At 36.8% G+C, this 20368-nt stretch overlaps 4 protein-coding genes across 4 annotated transcripts; 1 reads left to right on the forward strand and 3 right to left on the reverse strand.

The window, feature by feature from the left end:
• Nucleotide 1: 1 nt before the first annotated feature.
• LOC104740943 (UDP-glycosyltransferase 85A3) lies at nt 2-2291 on the reverse strand. The gene is made up of 2 exons (XM_010461691.3): nt 1484-2291; nt 2-1078 (listed from the first exon to the last, which is right to left on the reverse strand). Exons 1-2 carry the CDS (start codon nt 1998-2000, stop codon nt 120-122), a joined length of 1476 nt encoding a protein of 491 aa, XP_010459993.2. The 5' UTR covers nt 2001-2291; the 3' UTR covers nt 2-119.
• Nucleotides 2292-4502: 2211 nt separating this feature from the next.
• On the reverse strand, nt 4503-7231 carry LOC104743463 (uncharacterized). The gene is made up of 4 exons (XM_010464543.2): nt 6566-7231; nt 5795-6499; nt 5243-5525; nt 4503-4714 (listed from the first exon to the last, which is right to left on the reverse strand). The coding sequence occupies exons 1-4, from the start codon at nt 7229-7231 to the stop codon at nt 4503-4505; spliced, it is 1866 nt and encodes a 621-aa protein (XP_010462845.2).
• Nucleotides 7232-8871: 1640 nt separating this feature from the next.
• On the reverse strand, nt 8872-11873 carry LOC104740944 (UDP-glycosyltransferase 85A1). The gene is made up of 2 exons (XM_010461692.3): nt 11032-11873; nt 8872-9952 (listed from the first exon to the last, which is right to left on the reverse strand). Exons 1-2 carry the CDS (start codon nt 11621-11623, stop codon nt 9003-9005), a joined length of 1542 nt encoding a protein of 513 aa, XP_010459994.1. The 5' UTR covers nt 11624-11873; the 3' UTR covers nt 8872-9002.
• A 4354-nt stretch (nt 11874-16227) lies between these two features.
• Nucleotides 16228-19211, forward strand: LOC104740946 (phospho-2-dehydro-3-deoxyheptonate aldolase 1, chloroplastic). Its single transcript, XM_010461693.3, has 5 exons — nt 16228-16962; nt 17045-17322; nt 17789-18065; nt 18148-18393; nt 18785-19211. Exons 1-5 carry the CDS (start codon nt 16456-16458, stop codon nt 19040-19042), a joined length of 1566 nt encoding a protein of 521 aa, XP_010459995.1. The 5' UTR covers nt 16228-16455; the 3' UTR covers nt 19043-19211.
• Nucleotides 19212-20368: the final 1157 nt, after the last annotated feature.

A 20368-nucleotide genomic window follows, 5' to 3' on the forward strand; every position in this document is an offset into this window, starting at 1 on the left:
AAATTTAATTATATTCCTTTATTTCTTCAAACAAATTAAATGTATTACACACGATGGAAACAAGAAAAAACAATTCGACTTAATCTTACATATATTTATGATAATCTTATGTTTTTGTATTAACTTTGATCAGTATTAGGATTCTTTCCTAAGAGAACCTTGCTAACAATTGTCTCAAGATTTACCACGGACGAACCACACGGATGCTCCGTCGCTTTCTCCGCCAAGCGCCGCCACTCCTCCGCCTTTTCTCTCATTTTCTTTCCTTTCTCACCATCCATGAGCTCTCTAACCACCGCCTCAACCTCTTCCCTCTTCACATCTCCACCAATCTCAATTCCAACCTCCCATTCGTCACATGAAAACTTACAATTTGTTTGTTGCTCTGCAAAAAATGGCCAACACACCATTGGAACTCCGCAAGAAAGACTTTCTAACGTCGAGTTCCACCCACAATGCGTCAAGTACCCTCCAATTGCCGGATGAGAAAGAACTTTCTCCTGCGGACACCAACTAGCCAGCATCCTTCGATCCTCTGTCTCCACTAAAAACTCTGCCGGAATCACTGCCTCCTCTCCGGCGACTAAGTCCGGCCGCATCACCCATAGAAACTCCTTCCCCGTTGCCGCCAAACCCCAAGCAAACTCCTCGAGCTGTGTCACGGTCATTTTGGTTATGCTTCCAAAGTTAACATAAACAACGCTGTTTCGAGACTTAGTATCAAGCCAATTCAAACACTGAGTCTCCTCTTTCCACAGATTTGATCCCATCCTTCCAATTTCACTATCTTCTTCAATCTCCCGGTTTACTAAGAGATGAAGCGGTCCGATTGGATAAACCGGTGGTAAAATAGATTGCATGGACTTGATTACGTCATGCTCCAGGTCATCGAACGTGTTGAGAATGACAGCAGAGGCGCGTTTAGTTCGACAAGTCTCACGGACAATGAAGTTGAGCATTATGTCGTTGGGATTAGTGGTACGGATGAAACTAGGAATATCTTTCAGTTTTAGATTCTTCATTGAAGGTATCCAATCTATAACTGTGTCCAAGTGTTCCTTCGTCAAGCAACTCTCATCTACAAAATCCATGACTCTTTGTTTTACTATTTTTCCCACAATATTTAGTTATAATTAAAAAAAAAAAAAAAAAAAACTTGAACAAACTTGAACAAACGGAGCATAATTAATTTGATGCATATTATGGTGATCGTATGGTTCCAGAGCTAGTTGGCAAACAAAGTGGTCTAGAGTGAGGTTGGCCTAACTGGATTGAAGGGTTCGTGTATCATCCTTGTTTTTTTTAGGCCAACATAACTTTCATAACCAGATAGCAAATGTGGCAGAGTGTGCAGTTGGCCTATTTGCCGAACGACCTCTTAAATGATAAATCCATCGAGATCGTGGTGTTGTAAGGGTTTTTTTACGTTAAATTTAAGTATTATAACGTGATTTAAATCACTAATAAATGCAAGAAAACGTACCTTTCACTGGGCATAAACCCTTCTCAATGAAGAGATAAAAGTGTAGATAAGCCATGAAGCCACAACCACTAGTGGTCCAAAAAAGAACCTGGAGGACACCAAACTCCTCCGCAACGTCAAGAGTAAAGCCCATCGCACCATCTGATACAATACAGCTCACCGGAGGAACATCCTCTCTCGTGTTAATCCTCCGGATAAGCTCCTTGAATGGAGCGGGACAGTTCTTCATGGTGGACTCGCAAAGGGCAGGGATGTCCTGCGTAGCATCCACATCAGTCTCAGGTAGACCGTCAGGTATGGCCTCGAACCGGAAGGAAGGAACCCTGCCGAGTGCGTTGGGCCCACGGGACCGGAGGAGACGGTTGTGATTGTAAACGGTGTTGACGAAGGTGACGTGGAAGCCTCTGTGGTGGAGGAGTTTAGCCACTTTCAGCATCGGGTTGATGTGGCCTTGAGCCGGGAAAGGCACACAGACTACATGTGGTTTTTCTGCGTCACAAACAACACGAGGTCCCATTTTGTATCTCTCTTTTGCCAAAAGACAAAATGTGAATTTGTGGGTTATGCTTGACTCTACGCTTAAGCTTTGAGGTACGCACCCATTTGTAGGAAAACGGTGAGCCCATGTATATATCGCACGTGGCTACTGTTTGAAAAATTAGCGTTATCTGCTTTGTGCCATCTCGAGGCCCGAATATCTGCTTTGTGCCATCATCATTATTGGTTATATAATATGTCTCTCTTAAATATTTTTTATAATTAACTTTATAACTATTTTAATATAAATGTCTAAAAGAAGAGAGATTATCTAACATATAAATGACTAAAGTATTCATTTATTATCTTTTTTCTTTTTTAAAGACACATTTTTTCATAAGATTATCCTCTCATCTCATAAATCCAACTTAAGTGTCTTTTTTTTTTTTTTTTGACAACGTCCGACTTAAGTGTCTTAAACAATAAATAATATTAATAAAATTAAAAACACTCTCTCATTTAAGGCGATGTTATTGGATTCTAATTTATTAACTTTGGAAGAAAACTTTCTCATTAATGAATCAGAATGTACATTAGTCTCTTATATACAATACTAGATGACCTAAGTAAAAGGAAGCTTAGGACATTTATAAACTATATGTATATCTTAATAGACCCCTTCAAGCCAAATCATCCTGTAAGAAGAAGCTTGATACTGATAAACGAGTAAGTATAGCCTGAAAGGGACCCGGATGAAGAGGCTTCGTCAAGATATCTGCAAGCTGATTGATAGTAGAAACGTGAAGAACCGTAAGGAAACCGACCTTTACTTGGTCTCTCGTGATATGGCAATCGATCTCAACGTGTTTAGTCCTCTCATGAAAAACTGGATTATTGGCTATATGCATAGCAGACTTGTTATCACAGAACAGTTTAGCTGGAGTGTCCACCTGAATGTGTAGGTCCTTCAACAACATATTCAGCCACAAAAGTTCTTTAGTTGCAACAGCCATGCTTCGATATTCTGCTTCAATGCTGCTAGAACTTGCTATATCTTGTTTCTTGGATTTCCAACTGATCAAGGAGGAACCCAGAAAAACGCAAACACCAGATATGGACCTTCTTGTATCAGTGCACGTACCCCAGCCAGCGTCAGCAAAACCATTGAGACAAATCTCAGTATCCTTTGAGTAGAATAATCCTTGTCCTGGATTATTCTTAAGATACTTCAGCAATTGATGAGCCGCATGCAAATGCACATCAGTCGGGAAAGAAAGAAGTTGACTCAGTCGATGAACTGCAAAAGTGACGTCAGGTCGAGTAATACACAAATACAGTAGTCGTCCAATCAATTCCCTATAGGGTTTGCCATCATCAAGTAAAGTTCATGTTTCTCTGCTCAAAGGTACCTTGGGATCCATAGGAACTGGTTTGGGTTTACAACCGAGTAAGCCTGTATCAGCCAGTAAATCTAGGCAATACTTCCGTTGACAGACTGAAATGCCAGTAGAATTTCTAGAAATCTCAAGGCCTAAAAAGAATTTTGCTGGTTCAAGATCCTTCATCTTGAATTGACGAGCCAGAGCAGATTTTATGGAACTAACCGCCTCACACTATCACTAGCTATGAGGATATCATCTACATAGACCAAGACAACAGTGTAAGAAGTACCTGTTATCTTTGTGAACAGAGTGTTATCAGCGTAAGACTGTTCAAACCCTTCATCAGTCAAAGCTTTGGATAAACACTTGTACCATTGCCGGAAAGCCTGCTTTAAACCGTAGATAGACTTATGCAAGCGTAGAACAGGATTTGGAGGCAGAGTGGTACCCTCAGGTGGTGTATAACCTTCTGGTAAGCTCATATAAATTTCTTCGTCCAGATCACTGTGCAAGAAAGCATTTGTCACGTCCATTTGAGTCAAGCTCCATCCCTTTTTAGCAGCCAAGCCTAAAATCATCTTCACACTAGCAAGTTTAGCAACAAGAGAAAAAGTATCAAAGTAATCAACTCCTTCTTGTTGTGTGAATCTTTTGGCGACTAATCTAGCTTTATATCGTTCAATAGAACCGTCAGCATTGTATTTAATCGTGTATACCCATTTGCAACCAACCACATTTTTCCCTGGTGGTAAGGACGCAACACTCCAAGTCCATAAAGCCTCCATAGCATCAAGCTCCACATTCATAGCTTTCGTCCACCACACAGATATTATGGCTTGTTGGAAATTCTTTGGTTCAGTTTCAATCGAAATAGAAAGAATATAAGCTTGATATGAAGGATTGATATGAGAATAAGAGAGAACAAATGAAAGAGGATAGGGAGTTGTGATCTGTTTTGGTGTAGGTATAGAAATGGTAGAATTAGAATGTTGTATTAAAGAACAATGATAGTCAGAAAGATAACCTGGAGCCTTAGTCGATCGTTTTGGTCTCGCAATGGGCAAAGAGGTGACAGACGTCTCAACAGGTTGAGCCTCCATATGAGAGGCAACAGAGTGGGTATTGCTCGAAGATGGAAGTGAGGAAGATGATGATGATGGTTAATGCACAATAGTATCATGTAATGATGCATCAATGTCTTCAGTTATGATAGAAGCAGGTAAGGGAAGGACACAATTATCAAAGATATCTGTAGCAGGAATAGCAGTTTTAAAAGGAAAAATGCTTTCATGAAAGATGACATTCCTAGAGACAGAATTCACATTTGTGTCTAAATGAAGAACTTTGTAACCTTTGTAACCAGAAGCATATCCTAAAAACACACATTTATCAGCCCTAGGACTAAATTTATTTCTATCTTTCAACAATGTGGACACAAAACAGAGACAACCGAAAGAACAGAGAAAGGAATATTCAGGTTTCTTGTTTAAAAGCAGCTCATAAGGTGTTTTGTTTTCGAGAACAGTAGAAGGTATCCTATTAATCAGAAAAACTGTAGTGTAAACACATGAACTCCAATAGAGCAAAGGGACATTAGATTGAAATAACAATGATCTAGCTACATTTAGTAAATGTTGATGCTTTCTCTCAACAACAGAGTTCTGTTGAGGAGTGTAGGCACAAGAAAACTGATGAACCATACCATATGTGTTTACTAAATCCGTAAAAGCCAACTCTTGAGCATTATCAGTTCGAATAGCTTTAATTTTGGACTTATATTGCATTTGAACATACGTAATAAAATTGGGAAATTTTTTTGTAACATCACTTTTATTCCTTAGCATATAGATCCAAGTTACACGAGTGCAATCATCAACTATTGTAAGGAAATAACGATAACCTTCTATAGACTCTGTACAAAAAGGACCCCAAACATCTAGATGAACAAGATCAAATGGAGAGGAAGACTTGTGGTTGTGGGACTCAAAAGGAAGCCGTTTCTGTTTAGCTAAAGGACAGACAGGACAAACAGCCTCATTAACAAAACTAGACTTAGACAGTTGTAAAGTACCAGATAAGCTTTTTAACTTGTCAGAAGATAGGTGCCCAAGGCGATGATGCCAGAGAGTGCCATCGACTTGCAAGGATCCAGTAAAGTGAGCAGTGGTTGAAGATGTATCATGCTGAGAAATGTAAAGATTATGGAGGAGAACACCTCTACCAATCGTCAATTCCTGAATAAACTCTTGTATATAACATGAATAAAAAAAAATGAGCAGACATATTATTTCGTTGCAAAAGACTACTGACAGAAATAAGATTGAATTTAAAAGAGGGAACATGGAGAACATCATGCAGTATGAGAGATGATGATAAATGCACAGTGATAATGAGCAATAGCCACCCTGGTGTCATCAGGTAAAGAGACAGTCACTCATGAAACATCCAGAACCTCATTGAACATGGCAAGATCAGAACAAACATGACTAGTAGCTCCAGTGTCTATTATCCAACTACCATGAGGAAGTTTAGTAGAAAGAGAAGATAAACATTGATGTTGAAAAGTGAGAGAATTATGTTCAAAGCGAAGAGAAGTAGAAGAAAAAATATCAGGAAAAACAAGTGTACCCGAAGACGATTTTGGTGCCATAATACCATGTGCAGTAATAGACGCAGCAAATGAGGAAGGGGCCAGAGTCTCTGAAGCCTTAGTACGAACAGAGAGTTGTTGAATCAAGGATTGAGCCTGTTCCGGAGTGATCTGACTGACATCAAGATTAACAATACTCGAGACAGGTGGAGGCAAATATGGCATACTCTCCATAGGAGACGAAGATCCAACAGTAACATTGGCAATAGCATGAGATTGTTGTTTAGGAGGAAACTGTCCTCTTGGTTGAAATGACTGAGTAGGAAATCCTTGTGGTCGCTGTGACGACTGATAAGTACTCTTATAGCCAGGAATATAGCCTGGAGGATAACCATGAAGTTTAAAACACTTCTGGACAACATGACCTGTCATGCCACAATGAGTACATAATGGTCTCGAAGACCTTGGTCGAAAATTATTCTGAACCGCAGCATAAGCACCATTGTCATACTGACCACCATAGGGGTTATAAGAGACTTCCTCTGTAGAGGTACCAGCATGAGAAGCCTGAAAAATAGCACCATCATTCTTAGAAACAGGCTTAATAGTACTTGTGCGCTCATCCTATGTCACCATGTGAAACACTTCTTCAAGAGATGGAATCGGTTTCATCATTAGGATATGACGACGAGAAGGAGCATAAGACTCATTCAGACCCATCAAAAACTTCGTAACACGGCTTCTCTGCTGTAACTTCTCCCATAACTCAGATGCATTACATTCGTATCTCCCACAAGTACAGACAGGAAGCTCAATATAGTTGCAATACTCCTCCCAGAGAGTAACAAGCTCAGTGTAGTAAGCACTGATATCCATGGACCCCTGTTGAATGATACTCAACCGTTGCTCAATCTCAAAGATGCGAGGAGCATCGTCTTGCTTAAAGCGTGAAATAATGTTCTTCCATACACCTTCTGCAGTGGGAATGAACAAGATACTATGACCAATCTTCTTGGATACAGAGTTCATCAACCAAGTTGACACCATGTCGTTACAACGCGACCAAGAACCGAAATCACGGTGACCTTCAGGAGGTTTTGGGATTGTGCTATCAATAAAACCCAATTTGTTACGCACATTAAGTGCCATACGCACATATCTACGCCATGAATGAAACTCAGAACCAGTACTCAATCTATCATATACTAAAACCATACTCGCATGATCCGAGCTATGAAGGAAATAGGGATTATCGTACTGATCAGTAGAAGAACGCGAAGTAGTATCGTTCGCAGCCATCAAAACAAGAACCCAAGAGCAAATGACCAAAAACAAAGATTCCAAGCAAGTACTTCGAATTACTCAATTGCAAAGCCAAAGCACAAGCAGAAACCAAATCGCGGAAGCTAGAATCTCAAGAACAGTAACGAATACAGCATAAGCGAAAGCAGAAACAAGCTGGGTGATCGATGTACTCATCTTGTTTACCGGATTCGAACTAAGATTTGAGCTGGATTCAAGCTGAATTGAGTGAATCGGATCGAAGAATCGTTGATGATGAACGATTTGATGAAGATCGAAAAGAAAAAAATCGAAGATCGGATGATAATCTCCAAAGATTTTGATTTTTCTTAAGTTTGTTAGAAGAATGTTCTTGAGAAAAGAATGAGAAAAGAATGAGAAAAGAGAACTCTAATACTATATTAACTTTGGAAGAATACTTTCTCATTAATGAATTAGAATGTACATTAGTCTCTTATATACAATACTAGATGAGCTAAGTAAAAGGAAGTTTAGCACATTTATAAACTATATGTATATTTTAATATAATTTATAAAAATTTTAAAAATTTCAATAAAATCATCAAAGTAGAAAGAGTTTAGATTTTCTATACTTTAATTGTACAATTATATTTTCAGTTTTTTTAATAAAGCTGGCCACTAATAAAAGTCCATGTACTATAAACAGTAGAAGGAATAATTTTTAAACAAGAACTTTTAGAACCATTTATTTTTTCTTTCCTACCTTTTTAATATATTTTTTTTATTTGTAAATACCGTAGTTAAGAAACTAGCGTTTGGGCATGCTCTTATATTTATGATTCGTCACCTTATACAGAATCGACAAGTTCCTAATCCCATGGTTATTAAAATAAAAGAATCTTAAAGAAAATAATAAATATATCGACTGCTGCAAAGTAGATATCTACGGTTTACTTTATAAACAAAATCTATTTCCACAATAAGAACATCAATTTTGGTGGGATCATACATATTAACCCATGAAGCTTTTGTTTTTATGCTAAACAAGCTTTTGAATTTAACACTAAAAATAACTCGTACACAAACTTTCGAATTCAAGACACGACCCTCGTTTAATAGAAAAGAATTTGTTTTTTCTGTTTTTTTTTTTTTTTTGTTTAAGGGTTTTCGTAATTATGGAACAAATTTATCAGCAAAATTATATATATGCTTTGTAACCGAACGTTAGGTTTTCAATTATGAGTTCATATATTTGTGATGACAAGGCATGTGATAAGGCAAGCCATACCAATGTTCGTTATTTATCAATCCAATGTACTAGCATACGATATACTCCACCGTTTCAATTTTTTTTTTTCTTAACATCTATTAATATGAATCAGAGTATACATGATCATCAATGAAATTAAAAATTCAATCAATGATTTGTGTAACAAAATAATATAAAATAAATTATATGTGTTACAAAATACTTTATTATTTTTGTCATTTTCGTCGATATGGTATGATTTTCTTATTTAGAAATTATCTTCTTTTGACTGATGAAATACCGGTAACACATTCGAAAATTATAAGCACCGATCCATCTGTTACTCCACCGTTTCAATTTATGTGATGAATCAACTAAAACATATAATTAAATATATAAAATATAAGAAAAAAGAAAAAAAAACTAGTTTGACAAAAAATACGAAAAAAACTATTAGATAAAGTGAAACATAAAGAAGAAATTCTATAACATCTTATAAAATGAAACACATGACAGAAACAAGAAAAAACTCTTACTTGGGTGATCATTACAAACAGTTCAATCCTGTGATTTTTGACCCAAAAGAAACTTGCTAACAACCGTCTCAAAGTTCACAATTGAGGAGCCAAGTTTATGTTCCGTCGCTTCCTCTGCCAAGCGCTGCCACTCTACCGCCTTCTCTCTCATCTTCTTTCCCTTATCTCCATCCATGACTTCTCTAACCACCGCCTCAACCTCATCTCTCTTCACATCTCCACCTGTCTCGATCCCAACCCCCCACTCGTCACAACAAAACTTACAATTTATTTGCTGGTCTGCGAAAAATGGCCAACACACCATAGGAACTCCACATGAAAGACTTTCCAATATCGAGTTCCATCCGCAATGCGTCAAGAACCCTCCAACCGCTGGATGGGAAAGAACTTTCTCCTGAGGACACCAACCCGCTAACAATCTCCGGTCTGCGGTCTCAGTTAAAAACTCCGGTGGAACCATCGCCTCCTCTCCGGCTACTAAATCCGGCCGGATCACCCATAAAAACTCTTTCCCACTTCCTGCCAAACCCCAAGCAAACTCCACAAGCTGCTCCGCACTCAAAACCGTTATGCTCCCAAAGTTAATATAAATGACACTGTTTTGAGGCTTTGTATCAAGCCATTCCAAACACTCCATCTCCTCTTTCCATAAACTCGAATTCATCATTCCAGCCTCACTACCTTCTTCAATCTCCCGGTTTGCTAATAAGTGAAGCGGTCCAACTGCATAAACCGGAGGTAAAAGGGATTGCATAGCCTGGATAACGCCATGCTCAAGGTCATCAAATGTGTTCAGAATGATAGCAGAAGCACGTTTGGATCGCTCGGTCTCGCGGCAGGCGAATTTGAGCATAAAATCATCAGGATCTGTGGTACGTACGAAGCTAGGAATATCCTTTAGTTTTAGATTCGTCATAGTCGGTATAAAATCTATAACCATGTCTAAGTGCTCCTTCGTTAAGTAACTCTCATCTGCCAAATCAATCACCATTATTTGTTAACAAAGATTAGTTTTCCCGATACTAATTAAGAAAAATAAAAGAACCATATTACACAAAATTTCATGTACGTCTATATGAATATGACCACAGCACTCATAGTGTACATTCAGATCCAGAAAGAGTTATCAGTTATAAATATGACCGATCCGAAAGACAGAGTGGCATGGTCCCTGGACAATAATATTATTGGCCTAACAATACTTGCGGTGATTTTAAGGGCCAGAAGGAGTTATTTATTTTCTTTTTTTCAGTTTCATGTTTGGATCTATATAACTCAAATTTATCTATTTATTTTGTCGACGAGTTTGCTCTCTTTACTCAAATATATTAGTTATATCTTTGTTGCGTGGTCAAATTTCCATGTTTATGCACCTTTGTTTTTATAGATCATCAAAAAAATTGGAGCCTCCAAACAAACGAAAAAATCTTTACACAAATAAACAACAACCTCTTTAAAGAGGTTGTTAGTACTATTTAAAAATATTACTTTATAATATGTTGAGGCTTTCCACAATTATTAACGAATACTTTTAGGTTTCAATATCAAAAGTCTTATGATTTAAGTTTAAAATTTGTCTACTGTAAACTAATAATCATAGAAATTATGGAAAACCACGTGTTAGAAGTATATCATACAATAAATTTTCAAACAAATCAACGGTGATATATTATTCTCTTATTAAAAAATCGTATAGAAACAAATTACAAGAGAACTGCAAACTCATGAATTGAAAACATTTCATTGCGTTATGTATATATTAATACTATTTGGAAAAGCTCAAAATTCTAAGCTACAGCTGTATAAAACTTGGTATATCGTATATATTATAACATGACCATCTTGACCAGTCTCGTTCGTACGCATGAATCAATTCGGTTCTTATAGTCTATTGCACTTTGGTAAATGTGATAGCAAAAATGGATATTATACATAAGAAAAAAAAATCGATCTCGTAGATTAAAAAGTCACCGTGCTCGTAGTCTCTTAACGTTTTTTACGTTAAATTTAATCTTATAAACTAAATCAATAATCAATGTAAGAACACATACCTTTTAGCGGAGTTATACCCTTCTCGATGAAGAGATAAAAGTGTAGATAAGTCAAGAACGCACAACCACTGGTTGTCCAAAAAAGAACCTCCGGGACTCCAAGCTCCTCCGCAGCATCAAGCGTAAAGCTCATAACACCGTCGGATACAATACAGCTCACGGGGGGAACATCATCTCTAGCATTGATCCGTTGGAGAAGCTCCTGGAACGGAACGAGACAGTTCTTCATGGTGGACTCGCAAAGGGCTGTTATGTCCTGCGTGGTGTCCATGTCGGTCTCTGGTAGACCGTCAGGAATGGACTCAAACCGAAACGAATGAAGTCCGTCTAGGGCAATAGACCCATGAGAACGGAGGAAACGGTTGTGGTTGTAGACGGTGTTGACGAAGGTGACGTGGAAGCCTCTGGCGTGGAGGAGTTTAGCCACTTTCATCATAGGGTTGATGTGGCCTTGAGCCGGATAGGGAACGCAAACTACGTGTGGTTTTTGTGCGTTAAGAGCGACATGAGACCCCATTTTTTTTCTCACTTCCGGGAAGACAATTGTGAGTCTCTTCTTTTTTGTAATAAACAAATGTGAGTTTTGCCCCATTTTATAGGGAACATATGAAGAAAAGAGAGGGTATAATTTCTTGCCCACAAATTACGTCACGTATGAATGAATAGTATCCAAACCTGCCATGAGCCCCTTTCGAGGCTGGTATAAGTATTTGTCGATTTATGTGTATTCGTAATAATCGTATTAAAGACAATGTTCATCTACAAGCTGAGCGTAAGCCAACCTGCTTCGAATGGACCTGAACCTAATCGTATAGGGATTAGTGCAACAAAATAGGTTTCCGTGGCACCAGATGAGGTTCCAAGTTTGCCTTCCAAGGCACATGTGCCTCTCTTTTTGGCTTGCGAGGTTGTGCCGAATCATTAATTTGAATTTACTATACTCTCTGCTTAATTTACAGTTTTCAACGTTTCGCCTTAACTGAATTTACTACTCTCTCCGTATTATATTGGTCCATAATTCATAAGGAGGTAATTATGTCAAATAAAGCAATAAGTTCACGATTGACGAGAGAGTGGACCGCTTGCCTTCATTTTCAATTAGATTTCACCTCTCACGGAAACCTTGGTTTTTTCTCCGAAATTTTAATAATTTTGGAACCATTTAAGGTTTTGGAATTATATTTTCTACCCAAAAAAAAAGGTTTTGGAATTATTTTTGCAAAATTATGTGTTGTTCTCCAAATACTATTTGTCCTTTACTTTTGACAAATTATGTTCTCCAATATTATGTTTGATTTTTTTTTGTGTGTCGCCAATTCAACAAAAACAATAATCCTTTTAAATCACTTTCCCCTCACCTCAAAATGTTTGTCTTTACTTCCAGCTTCTTACAACTATTAGGATTATATATCGAGTTATGCAAAAAAAGTCTTTACAATCATCAATTTTTCAACTTAATTTATTTATTATTATTTTTTATCATTAAATCAACAAGTTTTAATCCATAGCTAATCCTTAATAGGCGGAGTAACGCGATTTAATGAAGTCAAACTTTGATGAAATCGGTCACATAGGTGGTACTGTAACCACTTAACTAAAAACATTTTTTTTTTAATTTTTTTTTCAAAAATATAAAATAATCCCGGTAAAATTAAAATAATATATTTAATCTATCGTTATCACATTTATGAAGTGATGATAAATAGTATATCAAAATGAAGCATTTATAATGAAAATTTTATACATTAAAAGTTTCAAAAATCTAATATAAGTGATTATAAAACGGTGAAAAAGTATGTACAAGGATTATATTACTTATTATTCTAAAGTGTTCATAAGATTAATATGTATTTTCTGTATATAAAGGGTAAAAGTGCAAATTAGTAAGTATGAGAATTTTTTGCAGAAAATATTTAATCATCTTTCCATTTACAAAAAAAAAAATTCATAACAAAATAAAACTGTAAAAGATAAAATCTCAAGCCTAAATACGTTGTGTGACAAATAAGTAAATAGAGATGTAAGTTTCTTGACAAACTCAATTTGGATACAAATTGTAGCCAAGTTGATGCATGACTTTGACTTCAACATTTGGATACAATTTCTAACCAAGTTCGAATAGCTCTTGGTTGGTATCAAATTTTTTCTTATATATACATATTTTATTTTTACAAATTAAATATTCTCATTTTTTTCTATTTATTTTAAGATCCATTTCAATAATAATTTTTATTTTTTCATCATCATCATTAATAATGTATATATACATACTTTACATATTTTATTTTTACAAATGAAATATTCTCATTTTTTTTCTCTTTCTTTTAAGATCCACTTCAATAATAATTTTTATTTTTTCATCATCATCATTAATAATGATGTAAAAGAGTTTATGAAATTCATTAATAAGAGAGTAACATTCAAAACAATGCATTAATTAGTGTTTAATGGATTTTTGACTGGTCATATACCTACTCAATATAAAAAACATTCAAAACAATTAAAAATCAAACACCAAAAACAAAAGGAAAACAGAATTTTCGAACAAAATCACATATTTTATTAACATACATTTTTAAAAATTTAATTTGTCATTAATAAACTTCATTTTTGTTATTAAATTGTTATGAATTATATTCTGACATAATTTATATTTATTATTGATACAACTACAACTTTAAAAATTAATGGTAAACAATCAGATTTTAAAATTAAAAGTTTTAACAGTCAAAACATCTACAACCAAATTCTCTACAGCTAAAATTTTAAAGTCAAAGTCTCTACGACCAAAAATAACAGTCGTTACCAATCAGGGCCTAGTTGACAAAAAAAAAACAAAAATCTTTGTCCTTCTTGTCCCATTTTTTTTGTCCAATGCTACGGTTTGGTGTTTGTCCACAAAAGCTTTGGTCCCAAATTTGCTTTACATTTGTGATCGAGTCATATCGATTCCTCCATCCATACCCTTTTAGACTCAAAGGGAACAATCAAAACAAAACTTAAATAAATATTTGCAGATGTAAGGATTTTCAAAGTTTGACTATTTTTTTTTAATATTTTTTATGTTTGGACTAACGTTTTTTCGATAAAATAACTCATATAGTGTTTAATGAAAAATATAAATTTCAAAGAATTTAATGCGGAACTGCTTTTAAACCGGCCTATTTTTAGATCGTTGGTTCGCGGTTAGTACGATTTAAAAAACACCATTACAGTTAAACCGCTCTATCACTTCACTGCAGAGTAGACGCATAGATATTTTTGTGATTTTATAACAAAGTATGAAAGTAGACGGCTTAACTGCGCTGCATCGTGGGTGTTTTTTGAATGTGCCGCACGCAATCATAAGAGGAAGCGTCAGAAGGGTTGTCAACTGAACTAGGAAGTATGACTACTAGGCCCAACGGAGTTTCTTAGCCCATTTCAATATTCCTTAAACGCTGAAAATGAGTTTTCATGTCTCGCGTGGAGTTATTCTGCGAGCGAAATTAAGTTTGTGTTTTTTTATCTCTTAGAAAAAAAGGTACTTGTGACAAAAGTTGGTTGTTAGTGGGAGATTCTGTCTTTGGATAGGTGCTCTTTAACATATCGCTAGATTGTTTGTCTCTGCTTTTTTCCATACTAAATAAACAACGCAAGATAAACGTACGTGAACGACAATGCATGCATAAAAACAAGAAGAAATCAATCTGACTAACATATTTGAAATTCAAAAGGAGGGTTATAATAAGAGTAGAAACAAACAAGCTTTCTTGAATGTTTGGTCCTACATATATATTACTAAATTGTACATTTGACAATTTTACAGCGAAGTACAATTTATAAAATGTATGATCACTTTTATAAAGGTCGAAAGGATAGAAAGAAAAAATGACTAATGACTCGTATATATTTCTAATCAGCACATGACCACCAAAGTCAACAAACCTAACAATTTGTCTCTCTCTCTCTCTCTCTCTTTCCTCTTTCCACGAACATATCGAAGAACAAGACTCCGTGTCCATCATCACCTCAAGGCTCCACCTTGCAATCTATACTTGGAATACAAAAGAATATGCTCTTCATTTCATTCCATTGTTTAGTCTGCGTAAACACATGATTCTGTTCTCACCCCAAAAAACCAACAAACACGTCCTAATTCTATACCTTATAACAAATATCAAGAATAGGTCCCTTTACTGTGGTCCTTGATCTTATACGAGAAGGCATGAACATATGTTTTTTATATACAGACAATTTTCAGTTATATTTTACAAATATGAAGCTAATCATTAGTAAAACATATGAATGCATTAGAGCACGATTTGGGTGCTATTGAAACAACTTATAAAATCAATACTAATAAAACTAACCAAAAAAAGTTTGGTAAAACATAATATGTCCTAATCAAGAAGACTTGAAACGATAAACAAATACAAATAACAATAAATAAGATTATGTCAAAAGTGGGAGTTGGCGAAGTAGAATGGTGGGCTTCCGCCATTTACGACGGGTGTTAGGTGAGATGAGCTACACTCAGCCCTCATTGAATCTCTCTATCTATTTTTAACCTCTCTTCCTTCAGTATATGTATTATATTTTTTTACTGCTTCAAATATGAACAAATATACGCACATGTTTTTTTTTTTAAATAACAAAACATTCGACCAACTTTTATAACAAAACTAAATCTTGACCAATGACCATGACCATCATACTAATAAGTACAAGACGACGACCAACACCTTGTTTATATTCATAAAAAAATTAAAAACTCTACTCGGTTAAAGAAAATATGTTTGAAATTTATTAGATCAATACAACAAAGATATACGATAACGATCGAAACAATTGTTTTTTTTCAATTTTTTTTTTATGTATTTAATCCGCTTTGAGGATTTGATCAACAATTATATTTGGATATTTCAAGTTTAGTATAATTGCTTTTCAACAAAGAAAAGTATATTTTTCTTTTTACTTCTTTTTTGTATCCAGTGTTTAATAGAGTCCTTTAAATAAACCTACGACGGTTTTTTATTAAAGAAATGATTAAAAATTTCTCACCGAACATTAGCGGCAAAACACATGCCAATTCAAAAGGAAAGCTAAACCAAATACGTTTCCGGTTACGGACACGTTAGCCGGTTATTGTCCACGCGAAATTGACCTATTTACCCTTCTAACAATCCCAAAATACGAATTACCAAAACTACCCTCACAAGTAACATACCTACCACAACTACACATTAGGCTTCTTCTCTCTTTCACCAAACACCACCACCATCTCCAAGTTTCCTTGGTCTATAAAACCCTTAAATTCTCATCTTAACCCTTCTCAGGTTTCGTGTCACATCTCTCACACACACACCACATTTGTCGAAATCTCAACACCAAACCCAATTAAAAAAAAAAAAAACTTTGTTTTATTTATCAAAGTATACGAAAATGGCGCTTATGAACGGAAGCATGAATCTAACGTCGGTCAAACCATCGACGATCAACCACCGTTCCTCCGCCGTCCCAAGACCCACATCCTTCCGGATCTCCGCCGTACAAACCGACCCAAAAACGTCATCAGCTTCATCGGCGGCGACTCCGACTCCGGCAGCGTTGATGAAGACCGTTGGTGTTAATGTGGGTAAAGGTAAATGGGCACCAGAGAGCTGGAGGACGAAGACGGCTTTACAACAACCGGAGTATCCAGATTTGGCTGAGCTCGAAGCCGTGCTTCAGACTATCGAAGCTTTTCCTCCGATCGTGTTCGCCGGAGAAGCTAGATTGCTCGAGGAGCGTTTAGGACAAGCTGCGATGGGTGAAGCGTTTCTGTTACAAGGAGGAGATTGTGCTGAGAGTTTCAAAGAGTTCAATGCCAATAACATTCGTGACACTTTCAGGATCCTTCTTCAGATGGGTGCTGTCTTGATGTTTGGAGGCCAAGTCCCTGTCGTTAAGGTTTATATAAAGATTGAAACTTTATGATTTGATTAAGATAAAGTTTGGATCTTTTTTATTGAGATTTGAGTAATTTTGTTAGGTTGGGAGAATGGCGGGTCAATTTGCGAAGCCGAGATCGGATTCGTTTGAGGTGAAAGATGGAGTGAAGTTGCCGAGTTACAGAGGAGATAACATTAATGGAGATGCGTTTGATCCGAAATCGAGGATCCCTGATCCACAGAGGATGATTAGAGCTTATTGTCAATCTGCTGCTACTTTGAATCTTTTGAGAGCTTTTGCTACCGGTGGTTACGCTGCTATGCAGAGAGTTACTCAATGGAATCTTGATTTCACTGAACGTAGTGAGCAAGGAGACAGGTAACAAAAAACATTAAAAGCTTTAAGGAACTGCCATAAAGTTAGATGCTTGAGATTGTTTCTGTCTAGTGGGATGCAAAGTAGTCATGAGTAAGATACTATTGTTTGGTTGTTTGGTTGTTATGAGTAAATAATCAGTCAGGCCTAGATCCTTATTATTGCTTCTGTTGGTTTATATACATAGTACTGACTACATCCTTATTATTGCTTCTGTTGGTTTATATTTGATTCAGTGCTCCCTTTTTGAATACCTAACTTTCTTTTAGCTATTTGGTATGCAACTAGTTAGGTCTACTTTATGGAGTTGGATGCAAAAAAAAAAGTTTTAAGAAGTTTTTCCCTTTTAAGTAGCTGAGAAGCCTAATCATTGTTTCAGCCTTATTGAGTAAATGTAGGGATATTTCGCTATTTTTTGTCTACATTTGGGGCATGTTTGATGATATCATCTGTTATTTTGGGTTGGTAGGTACCGTGAACTAGCTAACCGTGTTGATGAAGCGCTCGGTTTCATGCACGCTGCTGGACTAACGCTCGATCATCCCATAATGCAAACAACTGACTTCTGGACTTCCCATGAGTGTTTGCTCTTGCCTTATGAACAATCACTAACAAGGCTTGACTCGACCTCTGGTCTCTACTATGATTGTTCTGCTCATATGATTTGGGTTGGTGAGCGAACCAGACAGCTTGACGGTGCCCACGTTGAGTTCTTAAGAGGTGTTGCTAATCCTCTTGGAATCAAGGTTTGTTTTAAACTCTTCTTCTCTCATCAGGTTTTAGTTTTACCTTAGTGAGACTAATTGAGATCGTTGTGATGGTGTGTAGGTGAGTGACAAGATGGATCCTAAGGAGCTAGTGAAGCTTATTGAGATCTTGAATGCTGACAATAAGCCTGGAAGGATTACTATAATCACAAGAATGGGAGCAGAGAATATGAGAGTGAAGCTTCCTCATTTAATCAGAGCTGTGCGACGCGCTGGACAGATTGTGACTTGGGTCAGTGATCCAATGCACGGAAACACCATTAAGGCTCCGTGTGGGCTCAAGACTCGTCCTTTTGACGCCATCTTGGTACGTTTTATAAAACACTCCCTATTGGTTACAACTTGTTATACTGTTTAGGTTCTTTTCATCATTGCAAGTGGTAGAAATAGAAATAATTTTGTTTTTTTTTCCAAAGTATTTTAGTATATGATGATTATGGTAGTAGGTGAGATAGCGAAAGGTGACAAAAAATCAGAGTTTGGTTGGGCCAAAGTTGACACAGCTGCTTTTTTCAAGTTAGGTGGTGGTCCTAAGAAGTTAAAAAAAATGAAACTACTAAACTAAGCAATTATATTTGAGTTATATAACAGAAATTTATAAAATAGCTCTAATTGTTTGATTTCGATAATTTGTTTCTGTAATTAGTAAAATACTACCAAAGCAAATGAGTTATTCTTGTACATTTGATAATATATAGGCTGAAGTGAGGGCGTTCTTCGACGTGCACGAGCAAGAAGGGAGCCACCCGGGAGGAGTTCACTTAGAGATGACTGGTCAGAACGTGACCGAGTGCATCGGTGGTTCACGTACAGTCACCTTCGACGACTTGGGCTCACGTTACCACACTCACTGTGACCCCCGTCTTAATGCTTCACAGTCTCTCGAGCTCTCCTTCATCATCGCCGAACGTCTTAGAAAGAGACGCATCAAGTCTCAGCAGGCTTTTTCCGTCTAATCAAATAAACTTGTGCTTATTATTAATAATATCTATCTATCTACATATAAATGTATGTGTGTGTGTGAGAACTCAATACAACGCTTAAGGTTTTGTTTTTAATGTTTTTAGTGAGTATTACTTCCATTTTGGATTTAATAAAATCATAAACGGTTGGATTTTTTACTAATGTTGTGAACAGTTATGTGTATATTGAACTAAATGTTTGGGTTTTCATCCTAACCACTTAAACCATAGAAAATAAAACTGAAACAAGTTTTGTGTTTGAAATTTACCAAGTAGAGAGATGCACGACAAAGTCAAGATATGATCTGGAACAATCAGGGATTCATTTGGAGACAAAGTGGAGGCCAAGTCTCTTAAAGTCCAACCATAGAAATTTTTTTATTTGGAACCCTCCCGAATGCTGGGGCCTAGAATATGGTAGCTTGTAAGAATATTCAAAGCACGACATACTATGTAAGAATTAAGAAGCAAAGATTACAAAGAAGTTGTCATAAAAAACAAATATCAAAAGAAAAACCACCAGACACGAAAGCAGCAGAAGTTAATAAAAACGAAAAACACCAACGATGAAAGGAAAAAGAAACACTAGTTAATGTTTGGAAGCAGCCCCGTCGTGGGCGAAGGCAGAAAGGTTGGAGACAACATGAAGGTCGAGAAAGTTATATTGGTCGGTGAATAGGGCCAATCTAGGGGAATGCTCTCCGTTTGAAGATCGTTCAAAGGATCGTTGAGCCAGTCTAGATTTATTAACGGTGAAGTCGCTGGAACCAATGGTTGAACGTTCTCCAGTTGTTGATCGTTCGTAGAATTGGGCAAGTCTAGACTCCCGAACAATGAAGTTGCCGAAACTGGTGGTGGAACGTTCTGAAGCAGTAGATCACTGGAAAAATTGGGCCACTCTTGACTCCATAACGGGGAAGTCACCGGAGCTGGTTCTCGTATATCACTGAGAGGATTGGGAAGGTCTACACTCCGCAACGGTAAAGTCTCTGAAACTGGTTGAATTGGAGGCGACAAGGCCGAAGAGAGTAGAGTACCGTTCGGAGCACTTGGCATGTCTAATGATCCGGACGGTGCACTCGTTGGAACCGGTGGTAATGGACTGTTCTCCCATCGATTGAAAAAAGACCTATACCATTCTAAAGATCCGACCCGTGCACTCGTCGGAATTGGTGGTGGTGGAATGTTCTATGATCCTTGATCGTTCCGAGAATCTGGCAAAACAGGAACTGGTGGTGGTGGTGGTGGTGGTGGAATGCTCTCACGTTGTTGGTACACATCACCATTTGCGACCAAAGAAGCCAACGGAGACCACAATCC

This window comes from Camelina sativa, chromosome 14 (genome assembly GCF_030686135.1).
Source record: "Camelina sativa cultivar CO46 ecotype springtype chromosome 14, ASM3068613v1".
Lineage (NCBI taxonomy): Eukaryota > Viridiplantae > Streptophyta > Magnoliopsida > Brassicales > Brassicaceae > Camelina > Camelina sativa.

Bases quoted from the DNA above. Each gene is read 5' to 3' on its own strand.
- LOC104740943 (XM_010461691.3), bottom strand. From the start codon at position 2,000: ATGGGACCTCGTGTTGTTTGTGACGCAGAAAAACCACATGTAGTCTGT. The intron at 1,079-1,483 runs GTACGTTTTCTT...TGGATTTTGTAG, and splicing joins GGGTTTATGCCCAGTGAAAG to ATGAGAGTTGCTTGACGAAG.
- LOC104743463 (XM_010464543.2), bottom strand. From the start codon at position 7,231: ATGGCTGCGAACGATACTACTTCGCGTTCTTCTACTGATCAGTACGAT. The intron at 6,500-6,565 runs GTGACATAGGAT...GCTATTTTTCAG, and splicing joins TTGAAGAAGTGTTTCACATG to GCTTCTCATGCTGGTACCTC. The intron at 4,715-5,242 runs GTTATCGTTATT...GTGTGTTTTTAG, and splicing joins TTGTACAGAGTCTATAGAAG to GATATGCTTCTGGTTACAAA.
- LOC104740944 (XM_010461692.3), bottom strand. From the start codon at position 11,623: ATGGGGCAAAACTCACATTTGTTTATTACAAAAAAGAAGAGACTCACA. The intron at 9,953-11,031 runs GTATGTGTTCTT...TTGATTTGGCAG, and splicing joins GGGTATAACTCCGCTAAAAG to ATGAGAGTTACTTAACGAAG.
- LOC104740946 (XM_010461693.3), top strand. From the start codon at position 16,456: ATGGCGCTTATGAACGGAAGCATGAATCTAACGTCGGTCAAACCATCG. The intron at 16,963-17,044 runs GTTTATATAAAG...TAATTTTGTTAG, and splicing joins GCCAAGTCCCTGTCGTTAAG to GTTGGGAGAATGGCGGGTCA. The intron at 18,394-18,784 runs GTACGTTTTATA...GATAATATATAG, and splicing joins GTCCTTTTGACGCCATCTTG to GCTGAAGTGAGGGCGTTCTT.